Source organism: Gymnodraco acuticeps, unplaced genomic scaffold, assembly GCF_902827175.1.
Source record: "Gymnodraco acuticeps unplaced genomic scaffold, fGymAcu1.1, whole genome shotgun sequence".
In the NCBI taxonomy this organism is placed as follows: Eukaryota; Metazoa; Chordata; class Actinopteri; order Perciformes; family Bathydraconidae; genus Gymnodraco; species Gymnodraco acuticeps.
Genome location: NW_022992177.1, coordinates 1,270,707 through 1,291,669, shown reverse-complemented (window position 1 = coordinate 1,291,669; position 20,963 = coordinate 1,270,707). Strand labels below are relative to the sequence as shown.

The 20,963-nt window shown below is 38.1% G+C and overlaps 2 protein-coding genes across 3 annotated transcripts; both read left to right on the top strand.

The window, feature by feature from the left end:
• Positions 1-295: 295 nt before the first annotated feature.
• LOC117538893 (UDP-glucuronosyltransferase 2C1-like) lies at positions 296-3,613 on the top strand. Its single transcript, XM_034204846.1, has 2 exons — positions 296-586; positions 1,391-3,613. The coding sequence occupies exon 2, from the start codon at positions 1,418-1,420 to the stop codon at positions 3,017-3,019; it is 1,602 nt and encodes a 533-aa protein (XP_034060737.1). The 5' UTR covers positions 296-586; positions 1,391-1,417; the 3' UTR covers positions 3,020-3,613.
• A 1,294-nt stretch (positions 3,614-4,907) lies between these two features.
• nptna (neuroplastin a) lies at positions 4,908-19,726 on the top strand. Of its 2 annotated transcripts, none has more exons than XM_034204852.1 (8): positions 4,908-5,212; positions 12,512-12,680; positions 12,767-12,861; positions 13,654-13,787; positions 14,663-14,936; positions 16,843-16,864; positions 18,544-18,620; positions 18,776-19,726. In XM_034204852.1, the coding sequence occupies exons 1-7, from the start codon at positions 5,122-5,124 to the stop codon at positions 18,602-18,604; spliced, it is 846 nt and encodes a 281-aa protein (XP_034060743.1). In that variant the 5' UTR covers positions 4,908-5,121; the 3' UTR covers positions 18,605-18,620; positions 18,776-19,726. The 2 variants fall into 2 exon arrangements, with proteins under 2 accessions (XP_034060743.1, XP_034060744.1); XM_034204853.1 differs by having other exon boundaries at positions 4,909-5,212; positions 16,858-16,864.
• Positions 19,727-20,963: the final 1,237 nt, after the last annotated feature.

Here is a 20,963-nt window from a genome sequence, read left to right as displayed (position 1 = left end):
GAGTATCATGTGAAAGCATAATGCTAAATATATAAAGTTTTCCATGAAAAAATTAAATAGTAACTTATATAATCAACAACCTTTATATCGCAGTGTTTCTTTACTCCCATCATTGTGTATTATTGAATATTTAACAATGCATGGCATGTATATATGTGACATGTCTTTATTAATCAAACTTCAAATATGGTTAAATGGCAGAATGCTTTCTAGCACATTTTTTGTTTAAGAACATGGGGGCAGCATCTGTGAAAAAATGGTCTGCTCTGTTCAGGTAAAAACAATATGAGTATTTGAAGTTAAATACAATGACTTGACACTAGATGGCACAGCAGATACATGTTGAACCTGTGTTCTTGCACAACTCTATGCACACTAAACAACAGGGCAATTATCGGCAGCAGAAACACACCTTCTTATACAACCTCACCGTTACATAGCATGTGACTACATGCCAGTCAGTCATAACTTTGAAAGACTGGACGTGCAGTCACACCAATCTTACCGTCACCATCTTATTGAACAACTAATACTGTTGAACTGACATTTTGAAGTTGGATTGTCTTTACTGTTGCTGTTGATTTCGGTAAGTGTTAAAATAAATCTCTTTTATGCAGTAAAAACAGCCATGGAATGTGTGCTTCGTGGAAATGTGGTCTGTACATGTCCTAGTAATGTACTGCATGTGTAAAGTTGAACAGAAGGTCATGCTGGTAAACAGTTACTGCTATCAACTTGTGTTTTAAAATATTTTGTATTAATGCCTCAAACTGGTAATTTAATTGAGACAATTGGGAGTGAAAACATTTCCCTATAAGATAATGTATCTTATCTCATGTATGTAAGGGGAAAAAAAACTATTAGTTTAAGACAAACATCTGATAAAAGCATTTGGACATTGAAAAGCATCCATGCTTACAAATACTAAATTGAGGTTCAAGTTCAAGTCTAACACACTAACTATAGTGTAACTATGTTATTTTGGAGCTTAAACATGTTATTGACTGTAAAACTTAGATCACAGCAATAGGAATGGAACCTGATAAACAGTTGCTGGTAAACAGTTACTGCTATCAACCATGCTATCAACTTGTGTTTATATATTTTGTGTTAATGCCTCAAACTGGTATTTAATTGAGACAATTGAGAGTGAAAACATTTCCCTCTAAAACGTAACAGAGAATAAGTGTAAAGTCAAATTTCAGACCTTGAAATTGTACTTAAGTTCCATAGTACTTGATTAATTTAGGCTTCTGAAGTACTTTAGTAGGCTACTTTAGTAATTTACTTATTTTCTGCTTCTGCTTTTCATATTAGTATGAATGTCAACACAAAATATGTTATATTGATGTATAGATGTCTATTGACTGGTTTTTGTGCCCTTTTATAGGTTTCAGTGGGACGTCGCGTCAATTGGATGTTGCCTCACTCGTCTCTGTTCACTTTTGCTCTACTGTTCATTCAACTATCCAGTGCATCTGGGGGTAAAATCCTGGTGTTCCCATTGGATGGAAGCCATTGGGTAAACATGAAAGTACTCATAGAGGAACTGCATGCCAAAGGCCACGAGGTCACTGTGGTTCGGGCGTCCGATAGCTGGTACATCACTGAAAACTCTCCTCTCTACACCAGTGTCACTGTTCCCAGCACTGGTGGATTTAATCAAAAACACTTTGAAGCCTTTTTTGTTCGACACCTTGAAATGCGGTTTCAGGGTAGGCATGCATCTTCATGGTATAAAACCTGGAATCGTATTAGGATGGAGCGGCAGTCTGTGGATCAGTTTTCTCAGCTTCATAAGGGGTTGAGTGAAATGGCTGATAAGATGTTTGGGGATAAAAACTTGATGCAGTCCTTCAAGGAAACCAAATTTGATTTGGTTTTGACAGACCCCGGCATCGGTGGAGGAACAATGCTTGGGCGTTGGCTTCAACTTCCTCTTGTTTTTAACGTCAGATGGACCATTCAAGGAGAAGCACATCTCCTTATTGCCCCTTCACCTCTGTCTTACGTTCCTTTCACTGCAACAGAGCTAACAGATAAGATGAGCTTCCCTCAAAGAATTAAGAATATGCTAAGTTATATTATTGGAATGTACACCATGTCACAAGTCACAGAACCTCATTACAAACCATTAGTTGAGAAGTATTTTGGCCCTGATGTGGATTACTCAACATTTTTCCTGGATGCAGACATATGGCTTATGAGGAATGATTTTGTCTTTGATTTTCCACGTCCAACAATGCCAAATGTAGTATACATGGCTGGATTTCAGTGCAAGCCCCCAAAACCGCTCCCTGTAGACCTGGAGGACTTTGTCCAGAGCTCTGGAGAACATGGGGTCATTATGATGACCTTAGGAACTTTGCTCTCGAATCTTCCTCAAGATGTCGCTGAGGAGATTGCTGCGGCCTTTGCCCAGCTGCCTCAAAAGGTTATATGGCGGTATATGGGACAAAGGCCTGCTAATCTCGGTAACAACACATTAATGGTCGACTGGATGCCACAGAATGACCTTTTAGGACATCCCAAAACTAGAGTCTTTGTGACCCACGGAGGCACTAACAGCGTTCAGGAGGCGATTTACCATGGAGTATCTGTAGTTGGACTTCCCTTAAGCTTTGATCAGCCTGATAACCTCAACCGACTCAGAGCAAAGGGGGGAGCTGTGATTATGGATATCGCCGAGCTTGACAGACACAACTTTGCAGATGCTCTAAAGACAACTATTTACGATCCCTCTTACAGGGAGAACATGCAGAGGCTGTCAAGGCTGCATAGAGATCAGCCCGTGAAACCACTCGACCTGGCAGTGTTTTGGATAGAATACGTCATCAGGCATAAAGGAGCCCGTCATCTGCAAACACACTCGTACAAAATGTCCTGGTTTGTTTACAACTCTATTGATGTTATGGCTGCTTTGTTGGCAGTTGTTTTACTTGTAGCTTTCAGCTGCATTGGAATTGTAAGGTTACTATGGAGAATTATTTTTGTTGGGAGAAAAATTAAACCTGAATGATGCAAAAATAAAATATTTTGTTTGTTTGTCAAAACCAACCAAACATTAGAATTTTTATTTATTTAAACATTTTAAATGAATAAAAGTCTGTCAACGTGAGGATCATAACCCCAATCTACGAGCAGTATTTTACATATCAAAACCCTAGAATGAAGATTGAATGTGTGCTGTAGCAAATATTCAAGTGCGATCAGTCATTGTTTGCAGGTCTGATTTATTGCACATCATGATGGTCTCATAAAACAAATACATTTGATAGTGTTCGGCAGTGATTAAAAATGCATTTGGAGTGCTACCTTTTACTACCCCATTTTGATTAAATATGTTTTCGGACTCAATAAATGTTATCACCAAGTGTTGTGGTATGAAAAAATATTCATAAAGCCTTTTTAAAATATAACTGACATAAAGTGCAACTATCAGCCTAACTTCAATGTCACTTCGTTTATAATTTGTATATGGCTTTCGGGTGTGGATATTAATCCAAACATTAGCTGAATATGATAATTAAGTATTTTAAAAATGTCTAAGGACCCCCGTTTATATAAATAAACATTGATTGATTGATGTCAATTGCTGGTGAGAACAAAATAAGATATTGGAGAAAAAAAATTCAGTTATTAAAGACAACTCAATATTTGTAACTTAACAGATGTTTTTTATATATATGATACAATAAATGCATGCATGACAATTAGCTTTGCACCCCTTTTTCAATTGTTGGAGTTAACTTCTGTGACCTTTTTTAACTTCACATCATAACTGTCCTCAAACTGATTCTATACCTTATGGTATTATCCAAATCCCTTTGAGATAATGTATCAAGGGAAAAAAAACTATTAGTTTAAGACAACAATCTGATAAAAGCATTTGGACATTGAAAAGCATCCATGCTTACAAATACTAAATTGAGGCTACATGGAGGTTAAAGTTAAAGTCTAACACACTAACTATAGTGTAACTATGTTATTTTGGAGCTTACACATGTTATTGACTGTAAAACGTAGACCACAGCAATAGGAATGGAACCTGATCCCCTAATCCAACTATGTTCCTACAATCATTGTTGGATTTATATTGCAGGTGAGCAATGCTCTATAGACTTTTGTTCATACTATAAACTATTAGACTAGTATGAGCAATTTAAGAGACAATATACCAGTAAAGTATGATAAGGCAACAAAGTTACACAGTGTGTTGAAGACATGAGGTTGCCACTACCCTTCATTAGTTCAAATAGAAATAGGATTAAAGGTCTACTTAAAGTCCCTGGTGCCATAGAGGTCAGGGCTTAGTCAGCCTGAGAGTATTCTTGACCCATGGCACAGTTTCAGGCCTTTAGCGATTTGTTAAGCACTACACTCAACCACTGACGTGAAAAAGGTAGAATATTAACTAAACTAATAGATATCGCCATGAAACTTTCCCACTGAATTTACATCAAAACAATCTAATTTAACTGTGCTAATTTGCATACATTTATATAACAATCTGAACATTGGATAAAGTCAGGTTAAAAAGTATTGTTTCATTTAGATGACATCGAGTCAAAGTAGGCTATTTAAAGAGGTAATTTATGATAACTTAACAACAACAAAATAAAAATGGCCATGTGTTTGGGATATTTTGGGAAATCAGCCATGCAAGCCAATAGTACAATTAAAGTAAAATGGGGCATGAAAACGTACATTCAAACCCTCAAATTGACCATTGCATGAAACATAAAAAAAACATTAAAGATTGGGTTTATATTGTGTATTTTTAAAACTTGCCTGAGAAACAAAAGCGTCCATCTTGTCTATTATGATCATATAATTGAATTCTGCTCTAATTTATAAGATTCCTCCAAGATCTCGCGGGATTTCAGATGAGACGGGTGGGTAAAAAAAGGTGGTTTCTTCCCTGCATCGGGCTGACACACAGCAGAGAGCCGCACAGGTAGCTAGCAGCAGTGCCGTAGTCTCCCGCTAGTCTACCTAGCAACACTTCCCATTACCCAGCTTTAGTGTGTGTGGAGCCTCGGTGAATCCAGCTCACATCCTCATATTCTGCTCAGGTCACCTTTAGCGCGCGCCTACCGGCATTTTCTCCTGTCTCCGAAGATGATACCTGGCAAACGAAGAGCTGCAGTCATGTCCTTCTCGCTGGCGATTATCGGAGCCCTGCTGCTGCAGACCGTGTCTTCTCAGAATGGTAAGAAAAACGAGAAAATGCGGGGGTTTTTTAGGGACGGATTTCGCATGCATTTCTGCAGTGGGACACTTTTTAATGAAGGATTTTCTGAAGAACACTGTCCATCATGGATATCTCACCACCACCAGCAGCAGTCAGGTTAATTACATAATCCCTCAACGGGAAAGAAACTAATATCAGTCGACGTTGTTTTGGTCTTTGGCGTTTGTAATGAAAGGGTCAATAAATCATTAATGGGATGCAATGTGTATTGGTTGGGCTGAAGTGGGCCATACGCAGGCCCGTGTCCCTAAAATGTCCTTTGAAGTGTGCAGCTGAATACATTCAACCTGCAAGGACAAGTTCTGCTCATTAAGAAGGTGGAAAAGGAAATGGTGTCACTCTGAAGTTCACAATCTGTCATGGCCTCCTTAGAGACACACACACACACACACACACACACACACACACACACACACACACACACACACACACACACACACACACACACACACACACACACACACACACACACACACACACACACACACACACACACACACACTCAACATGCTGTCACTATGGGTCTGCTCAGGTATGCTAGGATTCATTATCCAGCAGTGTATCACTCTCCTACAGGGTGAGAGCACCACTTGCATCAGCTCCTTGTAACAGAGCATAACACGCATGTAATTAGCTGCAGGACTTCAGAAGTGCTGTAAATAGCACCAGTTCATTTTGCTGCATGCTTCTATTTTTAGAGCAAAGATGCTGCACTGGGAAGCATGGCTTTAATGTCCTCTTGCAACAGTGGATCTGTTAACTCTTTGCTGAGATGTGCTGCACTGCAGAAAGGCATTGATTTCTCTGAGCGATTCTACTCGCTGAGAAATTGCCCCCTCCCTGGTCATAAATCTCACCCCCCACCAGCAAACAGTTTAGGGTAGTGTAAATCCGTCTCAGCTGAGTATTTGGAGGTGGATACTGTAATTATGCACAGTGTCGATTTGCCGGCATCGTGTGAGAAGGAGAGTGAGAATTTATTCAGCTCCGGCCTTCCCTGGAGTTGACCATGTAGGAATGCATCTCCTCCTATACTGCACACACCCACTCATTTAATCTCTTCTTTGATCAGCACACCAGCGGATAAAGATCTGCTCAAATGTAATGGGTTTTTATGAGGCAGACTGCTAGAAAGTGATATTTTCTCACCTTCTTCACCTGTTTTCATATAATCCACAGAAGCAATATGATACCGCAAATGACACAGTGCATTAATAATCGTATAAGTATATATCAGAGTATAAGGTGAGTCTGGTTCGACAAGATATTAAGGCGTACAGCAGCCAGCCTCATCACAGAAGCCATTTGTATCTGCTAATCGCTTCTGAAGCTATTCCTGCCGATGTTCCCTAAGGATGTGTGTTTCATCTGAAGTAGAGTAGCTTTTACCAAGGACGCTGTACTAGTATCAAACCATTTCCTTGTTGTAATTTATCATACAGAAGTAACAAAAACTGCTTGAAGTGTAGATCTCAGTTAAAGTTAACCACAATTGATAAATTGCTGGGCAATAACTAGTTATTGCCCAGCAATTTATCAATTGTGGTGATATTTTAGAGTTATATATACATTTTGGAGGTAATAAATATTGTCATATTGGATTTGATGCATATTGCTCACCATGCGATCAATGCAAGCATAGGATTTTGTTGCTCCAGTAATTAATAGATTGATAATCCCAAAAAATATTCATTGATTTCAGTTTTAGGTTTATATTATAAACTGAGGACATTTATCAGTACAAAGGCCAGAGTTCAGTTATCCTGACAAACTCCTTTTTTCAATTCAAACATTAAACACATATATAATTCAATCATAGAGAATGATAATAAATTGTAATGATTAGTCCCAGATTTGCCCTTTGTTAGTACAGTTTACCAAAATGTAGTTTTGTCAGCGGATTGGACACACTGTATAGTAGAGAATGTTTTAAGATGGACTGTGAGTGGAGTGTCTAAAATAAATGATCGTCTTTTGTACATTTTTAAATAACAAACATACAGCTCATCCACTGAAAAATATAACGTATCATTGGGCTGAAATGTAAAAGGTCCTATTTGTGTATTTTGCAGTAGGGCTACACATATGTATTACATCGGTTATTGATTAATCCAAATGATTGATCCAATTGACTTATTGTGTTGGTCATCACAATGTCAGAAAATAGTGAACAAATGACTTAAACAATGAATAGATTAACAAAATCGCAGCAGACCCTATTTATAATTTATGAACTAATCGATTAATTGACTGATTTTGTTTTCAATTCTTATTTGCATTTTTATGATTTTATTAACATGTTTAAATCATTTCAATATCTACAATATTATTGACCAGCATTTAAACAATGAATATGTAAGCCATCGCTTTCTGTTGCTTTTCTAATCCCAAGGTGTCTCTGTCCATCAGGGCTCAATGCTGTTCTCACATTTAGCATTCAATTAGCTACTAAATATGAGTTGCACACTTCTTGATGCATGAACTGGGACAGTGTCCGGAAATACTTCATATTACACTGTTTTTTAATGAATTCTTCGGGAGAAACAGAAAATATCTGACTCATTGCTGTTTGCTGGCAGGATGTGGCTCACAGGCTGATTTTGATTGGTCCAGGTGTTACATGAGAGTCTGATTGGATAGAAGTACATACGAGGTTATAAATGATAATACAATGGTTTCCTCTCTAGAGCTTTCTGAAAGGCTAAATACAGTATGTGACTATAAACAACTTGTATGAGATTAACCTTATTCTACAAACTTAATAACGTCATATAAAGAGCTGTTACCATTATACGAATAATTGATTAAACTAATTGAAAACTATTTTGAGAATTGGTTGATCATCAGTTAGTTATCAAGATCTTAATTCTTTGCTGTTTTTACCAATTTTTTATTCTTGTTAACTGAATTATTTTTGTCTTTCACACAAAATGAGACATTTCAAGATGTCACGTATGTCACTCTGGGGAATTGATTGTTATAGAAAACAAGGCAAAGACACATTTATTCTTATGTCAGAATTGACTAAACGCACACATTTCCATATGTTCACCTTTAATGTTCACCTTTAAAACAAACCTATGAACACACTTAAGCATTAGACACAAGAAGAGCATCAGATGAAACTAACAAGTTCTTAACACGTTTTGTTAACAATTGAAAATGAATTTGAAACAAAGTTCTGACCATGTGAACACATTTGGCAATACTGAACATGAGAATAATGAAAAGAAAAGAGAAATAACTTTAATAACTTTTAATTTTGGCACTGTTTTTTAAAGGCAGTCAGAGCTGTAGCAATAAGAATAATCATTAGCCGCAGAGCTAAAGCTAAATATATTTTGTCTGGAACAAATAATAGTTACAAATATAAATAACTAACAATTAAAATGATCAATTGGTTGCAAAACATTCAGGGGTTAAGAATATGTGGTCAATGCAAGATAAATGAAGGATTTAGAAAAAAAACACAAAGTAGCGCTCATATTTTATATATACACATAACCTCGTGCCAAAACTAATCCAACATCAACTCGACATGAGTGACGTCACTCATACATGTGCACGACTACTGGCTCAGCACTTTTACACATCCTCACTAGCTGTGGCAGGATCTGTCCCTCAGCAGTTCTGTGTTGACAGCTGAGGTGTTAGTTTTCAGTTTTCAAATAGTTTGTTGTTGTATTTTTATTGTTTACATAAACACTTTGAAGCCAGTTTATGAGCTATATCCATCAAAAATGAATGCATTGTAACACAATAAGCAATACATCCTCCCTATAACAAGGTGAACATCTTGAAACTGTTGGAGAGTTATTGATTCAACTGTATGTTTATTTTTGATGCCGCAGTTTGTGGTGTTATTAAATCTCTTCAGGTGCTTTTCTTATGTTGTCAACCCCATGTATTTCTATAACGGCAGTGTAATTAAGAAACCGAAACACCTATCACTGTAATGCAATTCATTTCAACATTATAAACCTTCGTGAATGTAGGACTTATTGCTAGACTGCACTCATTTTTAGCTAGGAGTACGTAATAAACCAACAGCCGAGTCCATTTTGGATACATTTTTATTAATATTGAGTCATGCATTAATAACTTGCCCAGCCTGAACACCATTCTTTTTTGGGAAAAAATGACCAGAAAACATGGAACCAACGTAATATCGTATAAAAAGCATTTAAAATGTACGTCAGTCATTGTCAGCAAAACAAAAAAATCTGGATTTAAAACAAAAATGTAATTTTATATATTTATTCTGAACTAATGATAATAATAAGGACACAGAGGAAAATGTGATTAATTTGAACTTCGCCTAATTCGCATAACCCATTCAACCTGTTGTCCTCTTTGAATATTACTTTTCTCAGATGGTCAACAAAAAACCTCTGATGCCATGATAACGTTACTATAACATAGATATAGTGGCATAACTGTGCTCCATTTGAATGTATTTGGCCTTGACAATATATCTTTTGTTAAGACATACATTTTTTCATTCAAATCTATCCATGCTACATGATGAATCTTTACTTTACATACATTGTTATTCAGCCCCTCCCCCCCAAAAAAATAATAGTTTGTCGGTATCCATTTGTGCCTACAGCAACTGTGCTGCTCTCGTGGGCTGTACAACAGGGTTATGATGTCAGCTGGAGGAAAAACAACATGTCTGTCTGTCTTGCGATGTCCTTGGTCTGGTTCGCCGTCTCTTCCTCTTCCTGCTTTGTTGCCGTAGAGTGCTTCTATGGAAACCGAGGGGGTCTATCACCATGCGCCCACACGCTCCCGTGAGACCCAGAGCCGCAGTTTCTATAAATCTCCTCTCAATGTGCTCTCCACGGTGCCATAGACCATGCTTATGATTACACCCCCCCCCCCTCCCCCCCCGCCTCCTCCTCCTCCTCCTCCAATCTGTGCAGCCATGATCAATTGTTGCACTTTTAATGCTTTCCGTGCAAATACCGAGACATCATATCAATCCAGTAAAATGAACAGTATACAGTCAGCCCGGCTGACAGACACCGTCTGTGTCCCATTATTGAAAATCCCCTTTAATTATGTTTTGATTAAACAGACTAGATTTACTAAAAAGGACAAGGTCACTTGGAGGACTTTCGGGTGTGAGCGCTGCTTGAGTCTGGAACAAATTAATATGATGGCATTAATTGGACAAATCAAGTGAGAGCAGCCTCACAAAGACGTCCCAGCAGAATAAAATGAAATCTTCCTTGAAATAGGCACAATAATCTCTCTCTCTCTCTCTCTCTCTCTCTCTCTCTCTCTCTCTCTCTCTCTCTCTCTCTCTCTCTCTCTCTCTCTCTCTCTCTCTCTCTACATTGTGATAGACATTTTCTAATGACCAAACAAAGAATAGGGATACTGTTTGAAAGATTAGGTAGCTGCACCTCTATTATTTTCTACATTTTATATTTCTTTTTTATTCATCAACCTTTCTTCCATTTTAAAATAATCTATCAGTGTCTTTCTTATTATTTCACATTATCTTTTTTTCAGTTTTTTCATTTATTTTCTGCTTCCACTTTAATTTACCCTGTTATTTTCTTGCCTCTCCATCCTCCACCTGTTCCCCTTTTTCTGTCCATGCTGCCCCTCCACCACCAGCGGGCTTTGTGAAATCACCTTTTTCTGAGACTAAGCTCACGGGCGACGCCTTTGAGCTGTACTGTGACGTGGTGGGAAACCCCACCCCCGAAATCCAGTGGTGGTACTCTGAGATCAACCGGGCCGATTCCTTCAGGCAGCTTTGGGACGGCGCCCGTAAGCGGCGAGTCTCCATCAACACGGCCTACGGCTCCAACGCCGTGAGCTTGTTGGGGGTCTCGCGTCTCACGGTGGACGATGTTGGGACCTATGAGTGCAGAGCCAGCAATGACCCGCGCCGTAATGACCTGCACCAAAATCCAGCCACCACCTGGATCCGTGCGCAGGCCTCTATAACGGTGCTGCAGAGTGAGTGGTCACTGTAGAGGAAACCCCCGCTCCCACCCCTCGCTATAGCCTCCCTCAGACCTCTAGCTGCCTCCATAGGTGCCATCCTCCCCTACAGACACCACCAACTAGTCTATATGTGCTCTTACCTGAGGAGTAGTGTTTTACATCGTGCTCATCCCTCGGTGACAGTAGATCCTTTAACCTGCAGCCACATCTCCTCCGTCTCTATTTTCTCTCTTCTTCGTTTTTCTCTCCCTATAGCTCTCATCTTCTCGTTTCCTTTTCTGACTATTATTTTAATAGTCTCAATCTGATTTGTCCGAATGTCCGGTCCTATATTCCTATCAGATTTACTTATTCTATGATCAGTTTATTGCAGAATTCTAGTAAAAATATGTGCAACATTTTAGATCAATGTATCTGGGCAGTAGTTTTACAGCTTAGAAACTGTATTGTGTTTAGTTGGAGACAACATTTACATCAAAACCATGCCAAGCTGTATTGTATATACAAGTGTTGTGATTACTCACCAGGGGCCTATACGTGCAAACATGCTTAACGTAATGTAGATCATCACGTTAAGCAGCATGCAACACAGTTTAAAGGTTATCTGAGCAACTATTTTCCACAAGTTGAATTTCAATCAGATGCAAATTTATGTTAGTGTGGACTTATGTTATTGGCCATTGTGTAATTGATATCGTATTCCTTCAAAGGTATTTAATCTCTTCATTTAAGATAAGAGAGTTCAATTCACCTTCACCATGTTCCCCAACATGGGTACTACTCATAAAAGGTCAATATGTTGTGGTAGAGCTGCAGACTGTAGAAGAAGCGCTTTACTTCTTGCTTATTGTTGCTTATGGTTAGTGGCATATTTAACAATAATTTAAGTTCGTTTTGGGATTATTTGAACAGAAATGCACCTTGGGAGCTGTAGTTTGCTTCATTACTTACGTTTATATGCAGACAGACTTGAACCTTACCTTTTTTACCTCAAGGAAAATACATTTTCAAATGCAGACATCTTTGTACTGATGATTCAACCGTGGGCCTTGGAAGAGCTCCCACTTCTCAGTCACCTAAGGATGCATTAAACTCTGCTTAAGGAACTCTGTATGCCTGAAATAATTCCTCCTACTTCACAACTCTATTCCTGTGCTATGTTGTGAATGTGTGGGTAAAGTGTCTTTAGCTGTGTGTCTTTCTGCGTTGTTGTTTATATCCTCCAACACACCCTCACCCACGAGTTCCATCAAGCTTCCCTTCTGTCGTAGCTGACCCTTGTCTTTCCTACAGAGCCGTCGATCGCCTCCTCTGATCACACCTCACTTCCTGTGGAAGGTGACTCTTACCTGCTGCAGTGTAACCTGACCAGCGCTCACAGCGTCCACCAGGAGAGCTACTGGATGAAGAACGGGGAGGAGATCGCAGAAACACGCAGCCCCAATAGGAACACTGAATATTTGTAAGGGAAAACGGTATACTACTGTTGTGTGTCAGAGTGTTAAACAGATAAGCAGGGTTCATGTGAGCTGTGTTTCTGATCTGCAGCCTGAAGAAGCCGAGAGGAGACGCCGCAGGAGTGTACATGTGTGTCTACACCTTCGAGACGGCTCCTCCAGCAAACGCCACCATAGAAGTAAAATGTAGGTGTTGATTTGTGATCTGCAGGCGTTTTTGTCAGTTTCAAGGCCAGCATTAGAGGTGTCACCATTAAAAATGGCCCGGATGGCCTTGAGCCTCAGCAGCTCGGTCATGTGAGGACCTGTGATTTCAAACGACCCTGCTGGCTGCTCGCGGGGCAGCAGGCGCCCTTGACACCTCCATCTAACCAGGGCCCGGCTCAGTGGCAGCAGATGGTGTCTTGTGTGTCCGATGGTGAGGGATTATGTCCCAACGTTAAAATCTGGTCAGCCTTTTCTGCTGTCACACGCATCGTTATAGAGGCAAATTGGATTTTTTAGTTTTCCTTTATTTTACAGAGAATTTATTTTCCTGTGGGCAGAAAAATGATGAACAGGCCAGGCTGATGACAAATAATAGGATTTCTCCGAATACAATTATGTTGCAATGGATCACTTGAATGGAATGCAGCAATACTGTTTGCTGCAAAGCTTCCCTCGTGCAGCTTTTTGCCAATGCCAAATACAATTTGTGTTATCTCTCTCTGAAGTGCTTTGTCTCTTGCTTGAATATTGCATAAAACATTTGGCAGTTTTCCATAATCATTATTTAGGTTACGAGTATTTAAAAAAAACTGAGGCAATTAAAATAACTTACTGTATTCAGTCTCTACTTTGAAAAAGGAAGTAGGAAATCCTAAATAAGTGACCCATTGACTGGATCCCTGCACCCACAGTAAGACTGTAACATTTATGTGAATTTATTTAATGTATTGTAACAATTAATCTATGTTTCTTTTGCTATTCTTGTTTTAGCTGCTCCTGACATTATAGGCCACAAGCGTAGTGAGAATAAGAACGAGGGCCAGGTCGCTGTGCTCTACTGTAAGTCTACCGGATATCCTTATCCTATCTGGAACTGGCGCAAATTCGACAATGGCTTTCCCAGGGTATGTGGTATACATAAACTCTTCCTAAACACCTGTTTACAATGTCAGTCCGATAGAAGTACCACATTTAAGAAGGTTATAATGTTCAGTTTATTTTGACACTGTCATTTAACTGAGTTTATAATTGAAGTGTTGTACTGTAATGCATTAGATGAAAGGAACACATAATGATACTATGTAATTGTTCAAAGGGTAGCGATTGGTTGGTACTGTATGTAATTGTTTTTTGTAGCATTTCATTCTAGTGTTTCTGTGTCTACACAATCCTGCATTAGAAGAAATCCTCTGCTAGCAACCCAAGCATAAGGGACACTGAGGTTAAAATGTTAAACCTGCTTATCTAATCTACTTTAGCTTAAGCTAACATTTTCTACAAATGCATTAATATCTGCTTGTTTCAAGGATTCTTTGCAAAGCTGTACTTATTAGGAGTTACTGTAAATATTCAGGCAATACACAATTCACAAAGTGATTTATTTATGCCAAGAAGATTACATCAAATAGAAAATCATGTATTGTACATCATTTTTTTATATTAACAAATATATAAAAAGTTGATGCCTTTTTTATATTGGATAAAATAAAATAAAATCAAGGCAAAAAAGTCGAGATTTAAATGAAATAGAATACTATCAATTATAACAAGATAATAATAGTTACATTAACAAATAAAACAAAAATAGTTAAAATAAGTCACATTTGGGAGCCAGTTAAAGAAAGTGGCACTTTTATAACATGGAGCTGTAATACAGTATATAATTCAATGTTGTGAAATCGTTTCAAAACCTGGACTTTACTTGAATATAAAAGCATGTAAAAGAATACAATTAAAAAAACACTCTAAACATTATTAAGTATTTATTTCTTCTTGACAGGAAATTGACAACTCAAGCGGGCGCTTCACCATCAGCAGCAGAGACAACTACACCGAGCTCCACATCGCCAACCTGGACATTAACTTGGATCCGGGCGAGTATCACTGCAACGCCACCAACATGCTGGGCACCCGCGACGAGAAGATCGTGCTGAGGGTCCGCAGCAACCTGGCCCCCTTATGGCCTCTCCTGGGGGTTTTGGCCGAGATCATCATCCTGATCGTCATCATCGTCGTTTATGAGAAGCGCAAGAAGCCCGATGATTTACAAGACGGTGAGTCACCCATGGTGGTGCTAAGGTGTTTTATAATTCCACTTTTTTTAATATATCTGAGGATAACTGGTTATAATGTCCATCGTTGACATCAATCTCTCTCCTGTGAGTTTTTTTTGCAAAGCCTTAATGCATCGCTAATGACGTGCCTAGGAAAGGAGGCATACTGTGTTTTGGTGTCTGGTGCTGAAGTTATCCCTTTGCCAGGGACTCCAACTTCTTCACCTGACACTGTGCTCTGCCTGCATTCAATAATTTAGTTTGCCGAGGCTGACCCGACAGGCAGACAATGTTAGAAGAGGTCGCACCTTGTCAGGACAATTTCATGTATTTAATATTCATGAGAAATATGATACTGCAGTGTTGCGGACAGTTTCAATTATTAACGGCTTTCCAGGGACCTTGGGCTGTCCCCAAGCTGCTGCAAGCTTCACCACGAGTCACTTCATTTAGGTATATAATCTACCAATGCCAGTGGGGAATCTTCTAATTGTACCGAGTACATCATTTATAATAGTCCGACTATATCATAAATAATGCAATATTGTTATTTGGGTGACTTTTTGTCTCAAATTAAAATGTTGACGTTAATTAGATGCACCGTTCAGCTCAAAGCTTTAACAGTCAGTCAGTGGCGCTGTGCAGGAACATTTTATCATTACATGATGTTTTAATCACCTTGAGAATCTGCACAAAATAGACGAGATCGTGTGAATCACAAAGCGAATTCTTGCTTGAAATCCTTAACTCCATATTTTATACAGGTAAGCTGTGGCTGTTGACTTTTTTTTAACAGATTGTTTAAATATTTCCCATCCTCCCCAAATTGCAAAACCTAAATCCTGTTTGTGGTAAGTGTGAGAGTTTGCATGCTTTATGAATATCAATAAGCATCAGGGCTGTACGGTATTGGAAAAAACTGACATTGCGATATGTTCTTATCGTTCACATGATATATGAAAAAATACAGGAATTAAAGAAAAGACAGTTTTTTTGGTCCGCAAACCATCCTTTCTTGAACTTTAATGCTATACAATTGGTATTTTCTTTAACAATATTTAACCGGATGAAGGATTTTAGTCACGGACTTCTGGATCTTAAGTTATCAGAGCAACAAGCTGAGCTAGCTCGGTTATCCTGCTGTGTTTGCTGTGCATGCAGAGCCTGCATGTCACTTACTCAAGTACCCCTGACATGAGAGCCGCGCGAGTTTTCCTTTTGTAGCAAGCAGCAAAATAATTGTAACATGACGTGTTTGAGTTCATTTGCCTACGTCATTATTTTTTTTAAATCGCACGTCGCACATAACACGATTATCGTCACGACATGATATATCGTGCAGCCCTAATAAGCATTCAGCCTCATCTTTTCCCAGCTCACAGCACAGTTCACCGTTCTGTTGAGCATCAACATTGAGTGCCGTGCAAATCTTAATTTTTAAAGATTTTATTTAAGTGGTAACTTAAGTTTTGCTTCAAACTGCAGCACTGAAATGGCAAAATATGAATACTGTTTTAGGCAGCTTCCATGACTTTATTGCCCTCAGTAGAGGGCTGATATTAATGGCTATGCTCCTCACTTATCTCTCTGAGTGAACATCTGTTCTCTGTGAGCTCTGCCTGTCTGCATGGCAACAGTATTGTTTTACTTTTTACGTTATAATTGTTTTAATGTGGTGTTGTGGATTTAAATGCATTCAGTCTGTTTGTGAGTGACCATAACAGTCTGCACATGCATTATAGTTGAAACATGAACATCTTAGAGTGTGTCATTCACAGCTGCTGTTTTTAATGCTTTATGGTTTTTGTAAAAAACTAAAAATGTCTCTTCATCAATGTGTGTAACTACTTTGCGATTATTTTATTTGATGGTTCTCATTTCTCCATATTTTCCCTTGTTGCTTCAGATGATGACCATGCAGGTCCAGTGTGAGTATAAACATTTTACCTTCAATACATGTATCTGTTTAGCTTGATGTGTGTTTTGTTGTAGCTATTATGATGCATCCAGAGTAGACTTCCTTTACAGTACACAGCAAAACTTAGAGCATCATGAAACGGTTGCTAAGCTGCCTATACATATATAAATCACAGGAAAATAAAACGAGTCAGTTAGGGACATGTGTTTTCTGTTGATAAGAACAAATTAGCATGAGAATAATCCTCATTAGGAAAGCCCTGCATGATGCTCTAGAGTCTAGAGTAAAAAAGGCCCCTGTTTTCAGTCGGAAGCAGTGTGCGAACATTTTAGACATGCAATGCCGTTGTAAGCAGTTATGGGTAGTAAATACTTTATTAATAAACAGCTTAACTCCTCCCCTGTAAACAATCATAGTGGGGTGGTGTATGCATTTAACATAATGAAAATAAAAACAACACAGTAATAAGTCTTTATAGAGTTTCTTTAGAAATACTTTAGATTAACAATCATTTAGAAATGTCATTATGGCTGCTTACAACTACATTAGAGTGTGTTTTAAACCATTTAATATATGTTTTCTTATAAGTGGGGATAGTTAATGTAAAGAGGTACTATTAAAGGATTAAAATAGTGTTATGAATTGTTTAAATCTGTAACTTGAGATAGGTCTGGTAGACTCAGTGAAAAGTATAGTTTGTGTTCATGACATTAGCTGTTTAGTACACACTAGAGCACATGTGTCAAACTCAAGGCCCGGGGGCCAAATCAGGCCCTTGGTGGATTTAATTTCGGCCCGCAGGATAATTTCTAATTACTGTTAGATCTGGCCCGCCGGTATATTGCACGCACACCTTCATTCAATCCTGAGGATTTCCTCAGCTCAGAGCCTAACCCCAAACATTTATGAACTTGCACCCAAGTTGAGATGCCAAGTATCTGCTTGAACTAGCATCACAGCAGCAAACTGAGTTTCAATGGATGTTTCCTTTTGCACTTTTTTCTTGCAACAACAGGGCATGTTTGGTTTTTTCTTTTAGGGAAATCGTTTTTTTGAAGCTGTTGTTGGCCTGTGGAAAAATGTAATCATAAGAAATGACTGAGGAAAAGCTGCAGATAGAGCCATAAGAAATGAATGCTGCTGATTATTTAATATTTAATGTTGTTTTTATAGGCAATAATTTAAGCTTTGTTAGTTCCAGGTTTAATATGTGCAATAAGTTCATTTCAATAAGTTTTACAATAAACATTGAACCAGTCCGGCCCTCGACTAGTAACGATTTTTTTTTTTGTTGGCCCACTGTGTATTTGAGTTTGACCCCCCTGCACTAGAGTAAGGACAAGCATACAGTGTACTCTGCTGTGAGTGTTGTTTTCATTATTGATTAAAGGGTCATTTTACCGATTTACTTTCTCACACTAAAAAAAGCTCTCTTCAGAGCCACAGAAGACATACAACTGAATAATTGTGTGTACAATTAATTTATTTTTAGTATAGTATTAGTTGTAAGTATTTCATCTGAGAAGCCATAAACAATGCAAATTGTCTATCATAAATTGGCAGAGCCCAAAAAGATGACATTTTGTATTTATATTAATTGAATGTGCATTAATTTCCCTTAATGTTTTTAGTAAACACGTTTGATCTGAGTTTTCACCGACTGATTTTTTTGTTTGCTTTCTCCTACAGGAAAACGAATTCGACCAACAACCACAAAGACAAGAATCTCCGCCAGAGGAATACAAACTGAGCAGCCTGTCTGCTGAGTAAGTATTACATTATTAAAAGCCTAGTGGTTAATATGTATTACAAGCCTGTGGTCACAAGTTACAAGATGATCCACCGTATGATTGTATCAATGAAGGCTCTTGTTAACCATGGGCAGACTGGGCTAATCGCTTTATTTTCTCTTTATTTGCAGGTTTCATTTCACAAATGTATTGACCATATGAAAGTAAACAAGAAGGGTATCCATACCAGTTGTTAATAAGATGTATCTGCCATTACAAGTATGGAGAGTTCAATGAGGCATGCCTTATGATTTTATTGTGTGAGGATGCGAAAATTGAATTATTAACAATATAACCATTGTTGCTGCATGCAGTTGTTGACGTTTATGATTTGTTTCCCCCTCCTATCCACTAATTTTACATTTTTAATACTTCTAAAATAATGCATGCAAGATGTTGACCTTCTGTTTGATACAGAAATGGCTTTTTTTTTTGCTCTTTTCTCTGAGAGTGGCTTCATTTAGATGATCTGTACTGTGTGTTGTAGAGGAAAACAAAACTTGACAATGTAAAAGAAAATGCCACCATATTCTGGTATGACAGTTGTGTACAGTTTTATCATTCCACTGCATACCGTTTTACCTGAAGATATCTATTGCATTTTAAGGGCTTTGCAATGTCCCTCTAAATGTTATTAAGAGTTACTTTACTGTACTGTATGTATTAAATCACTATAACTATGTATCAAAATACCATTTAATATATAAAGACTATTCATATGATATGATGCACTTAAATGTTGAGGATAATGAAAAACTGTATAAACAACCTTTAGGAAATCTGTACTAATCATCCTAACATTGTTTTATAATTATGTGTATTGTACAGCATGGCTATTATCCTATGCAATTATTATCCATATCAATACCTATTGAAAAATCATTGCAGCTTTTGATTTCTCTGTGACAAAGCTTTAAACTAGTAGGATCACCTTAGAGCGCTGAAGGCAAACCGCACAGCAGCATGAATACTTTACAGCTGACGTGGGAGGAGGCGGAGAAAGAAACATGCGTCAGCACCGACACGTGAAAAATCCCAAGGTCCCCAACTCATTTTTAAGAATAAATATCTCAAAAAACAAAGTGTGTCTGTTGAATCTCTTTCTTCTAAAAACACATTTAGATTCAGATTCAAAATACTTCATCATCCATTAAATGTATATATAATGGACATTTTTCAGTGCAAAAGTAGTAATGATTCGCACAGGCCGTCCTATAGAGATGCAGAAATATTAAAGCATGTTGAGAACAGCACCATCGTGTGGGGTTTTAAATGACTGAGCAATCATGTGTCATCAATATCAGAAACAAGGACAAACAAACATTTATTAAGAAATACTCACTTGTTGCACAAAAATCCCAAACCTGTCTAATACATGGTTAAAGACTACAATTCTGTCAACAATACATACTTCATATGTCGGTTTATTCTTCTTTTTCAGTTGTATTTTAGGCAGCATCAAAAGATGAAAACAGACTTTGGTCAAAGAATGTCTAGTACCCTCCTAAATAAAATCATAGGTGTGGTTGGAAATAAATGACTTGCATCTGACTATAGTTTAAGTCATTCCTACCTAACATTATGAGAACTTGAGTGTTTTTTTCTCCTGTGTTTGTCATGAATTGTTGTGAGCATGATGTTCAACACATTTAGTGTGAAGTGCAGCAGCCCAGCAGAGGGGGGCGCTGGTGGATCATGGCTGCTGCCTCCTGGTAGCACAGTTGGTCACAGGGCTGATTGTTAAGCTTTCTGCAGATTTTCTATTACCAGCTGGAGAGTAAACATTGTTATGTGTTTCAAAAGTATTTTAATTGTCTTGACTTGATTCCCAGGATCTTACCGCGTCCTGGATTATTATGTCAGTGGGATCAGACAGTAATATAAAGAATTGTACATCTGCAGAGTAGGCTACATGAGAGTAGCTACAGAGGACATGTGTGCATTTCTGAACCATGAAAAAAAACACGGAAGCAAAACCTTTGACAACAACTGATTTGTAGTTATGTCTGTGTGGGTTGACGTATCATTCAAGTAAAGAGATGTTAGGTAAAAAAAAAAAAAAGCCTTACGGATTTGTTCCTAAACATTGGTAGATTTAAAGTTTGGTGGCTTTGTTTATTGTTTTCTTTTTAATTCACACATAGCCTTTCTTTTAGACTTGCTATACTACTTGCGTTCTCTGAGAAACTTCAAAAATCATCCCTCTAGACACGATTTAGATCATAAAACATTGCACACACAAAATAATCTGCTTTGAATTGCATTTTCTATATGATATGGGTCCCCCCACATTTTTCTCTCTGTTCATAATGTGTTGGG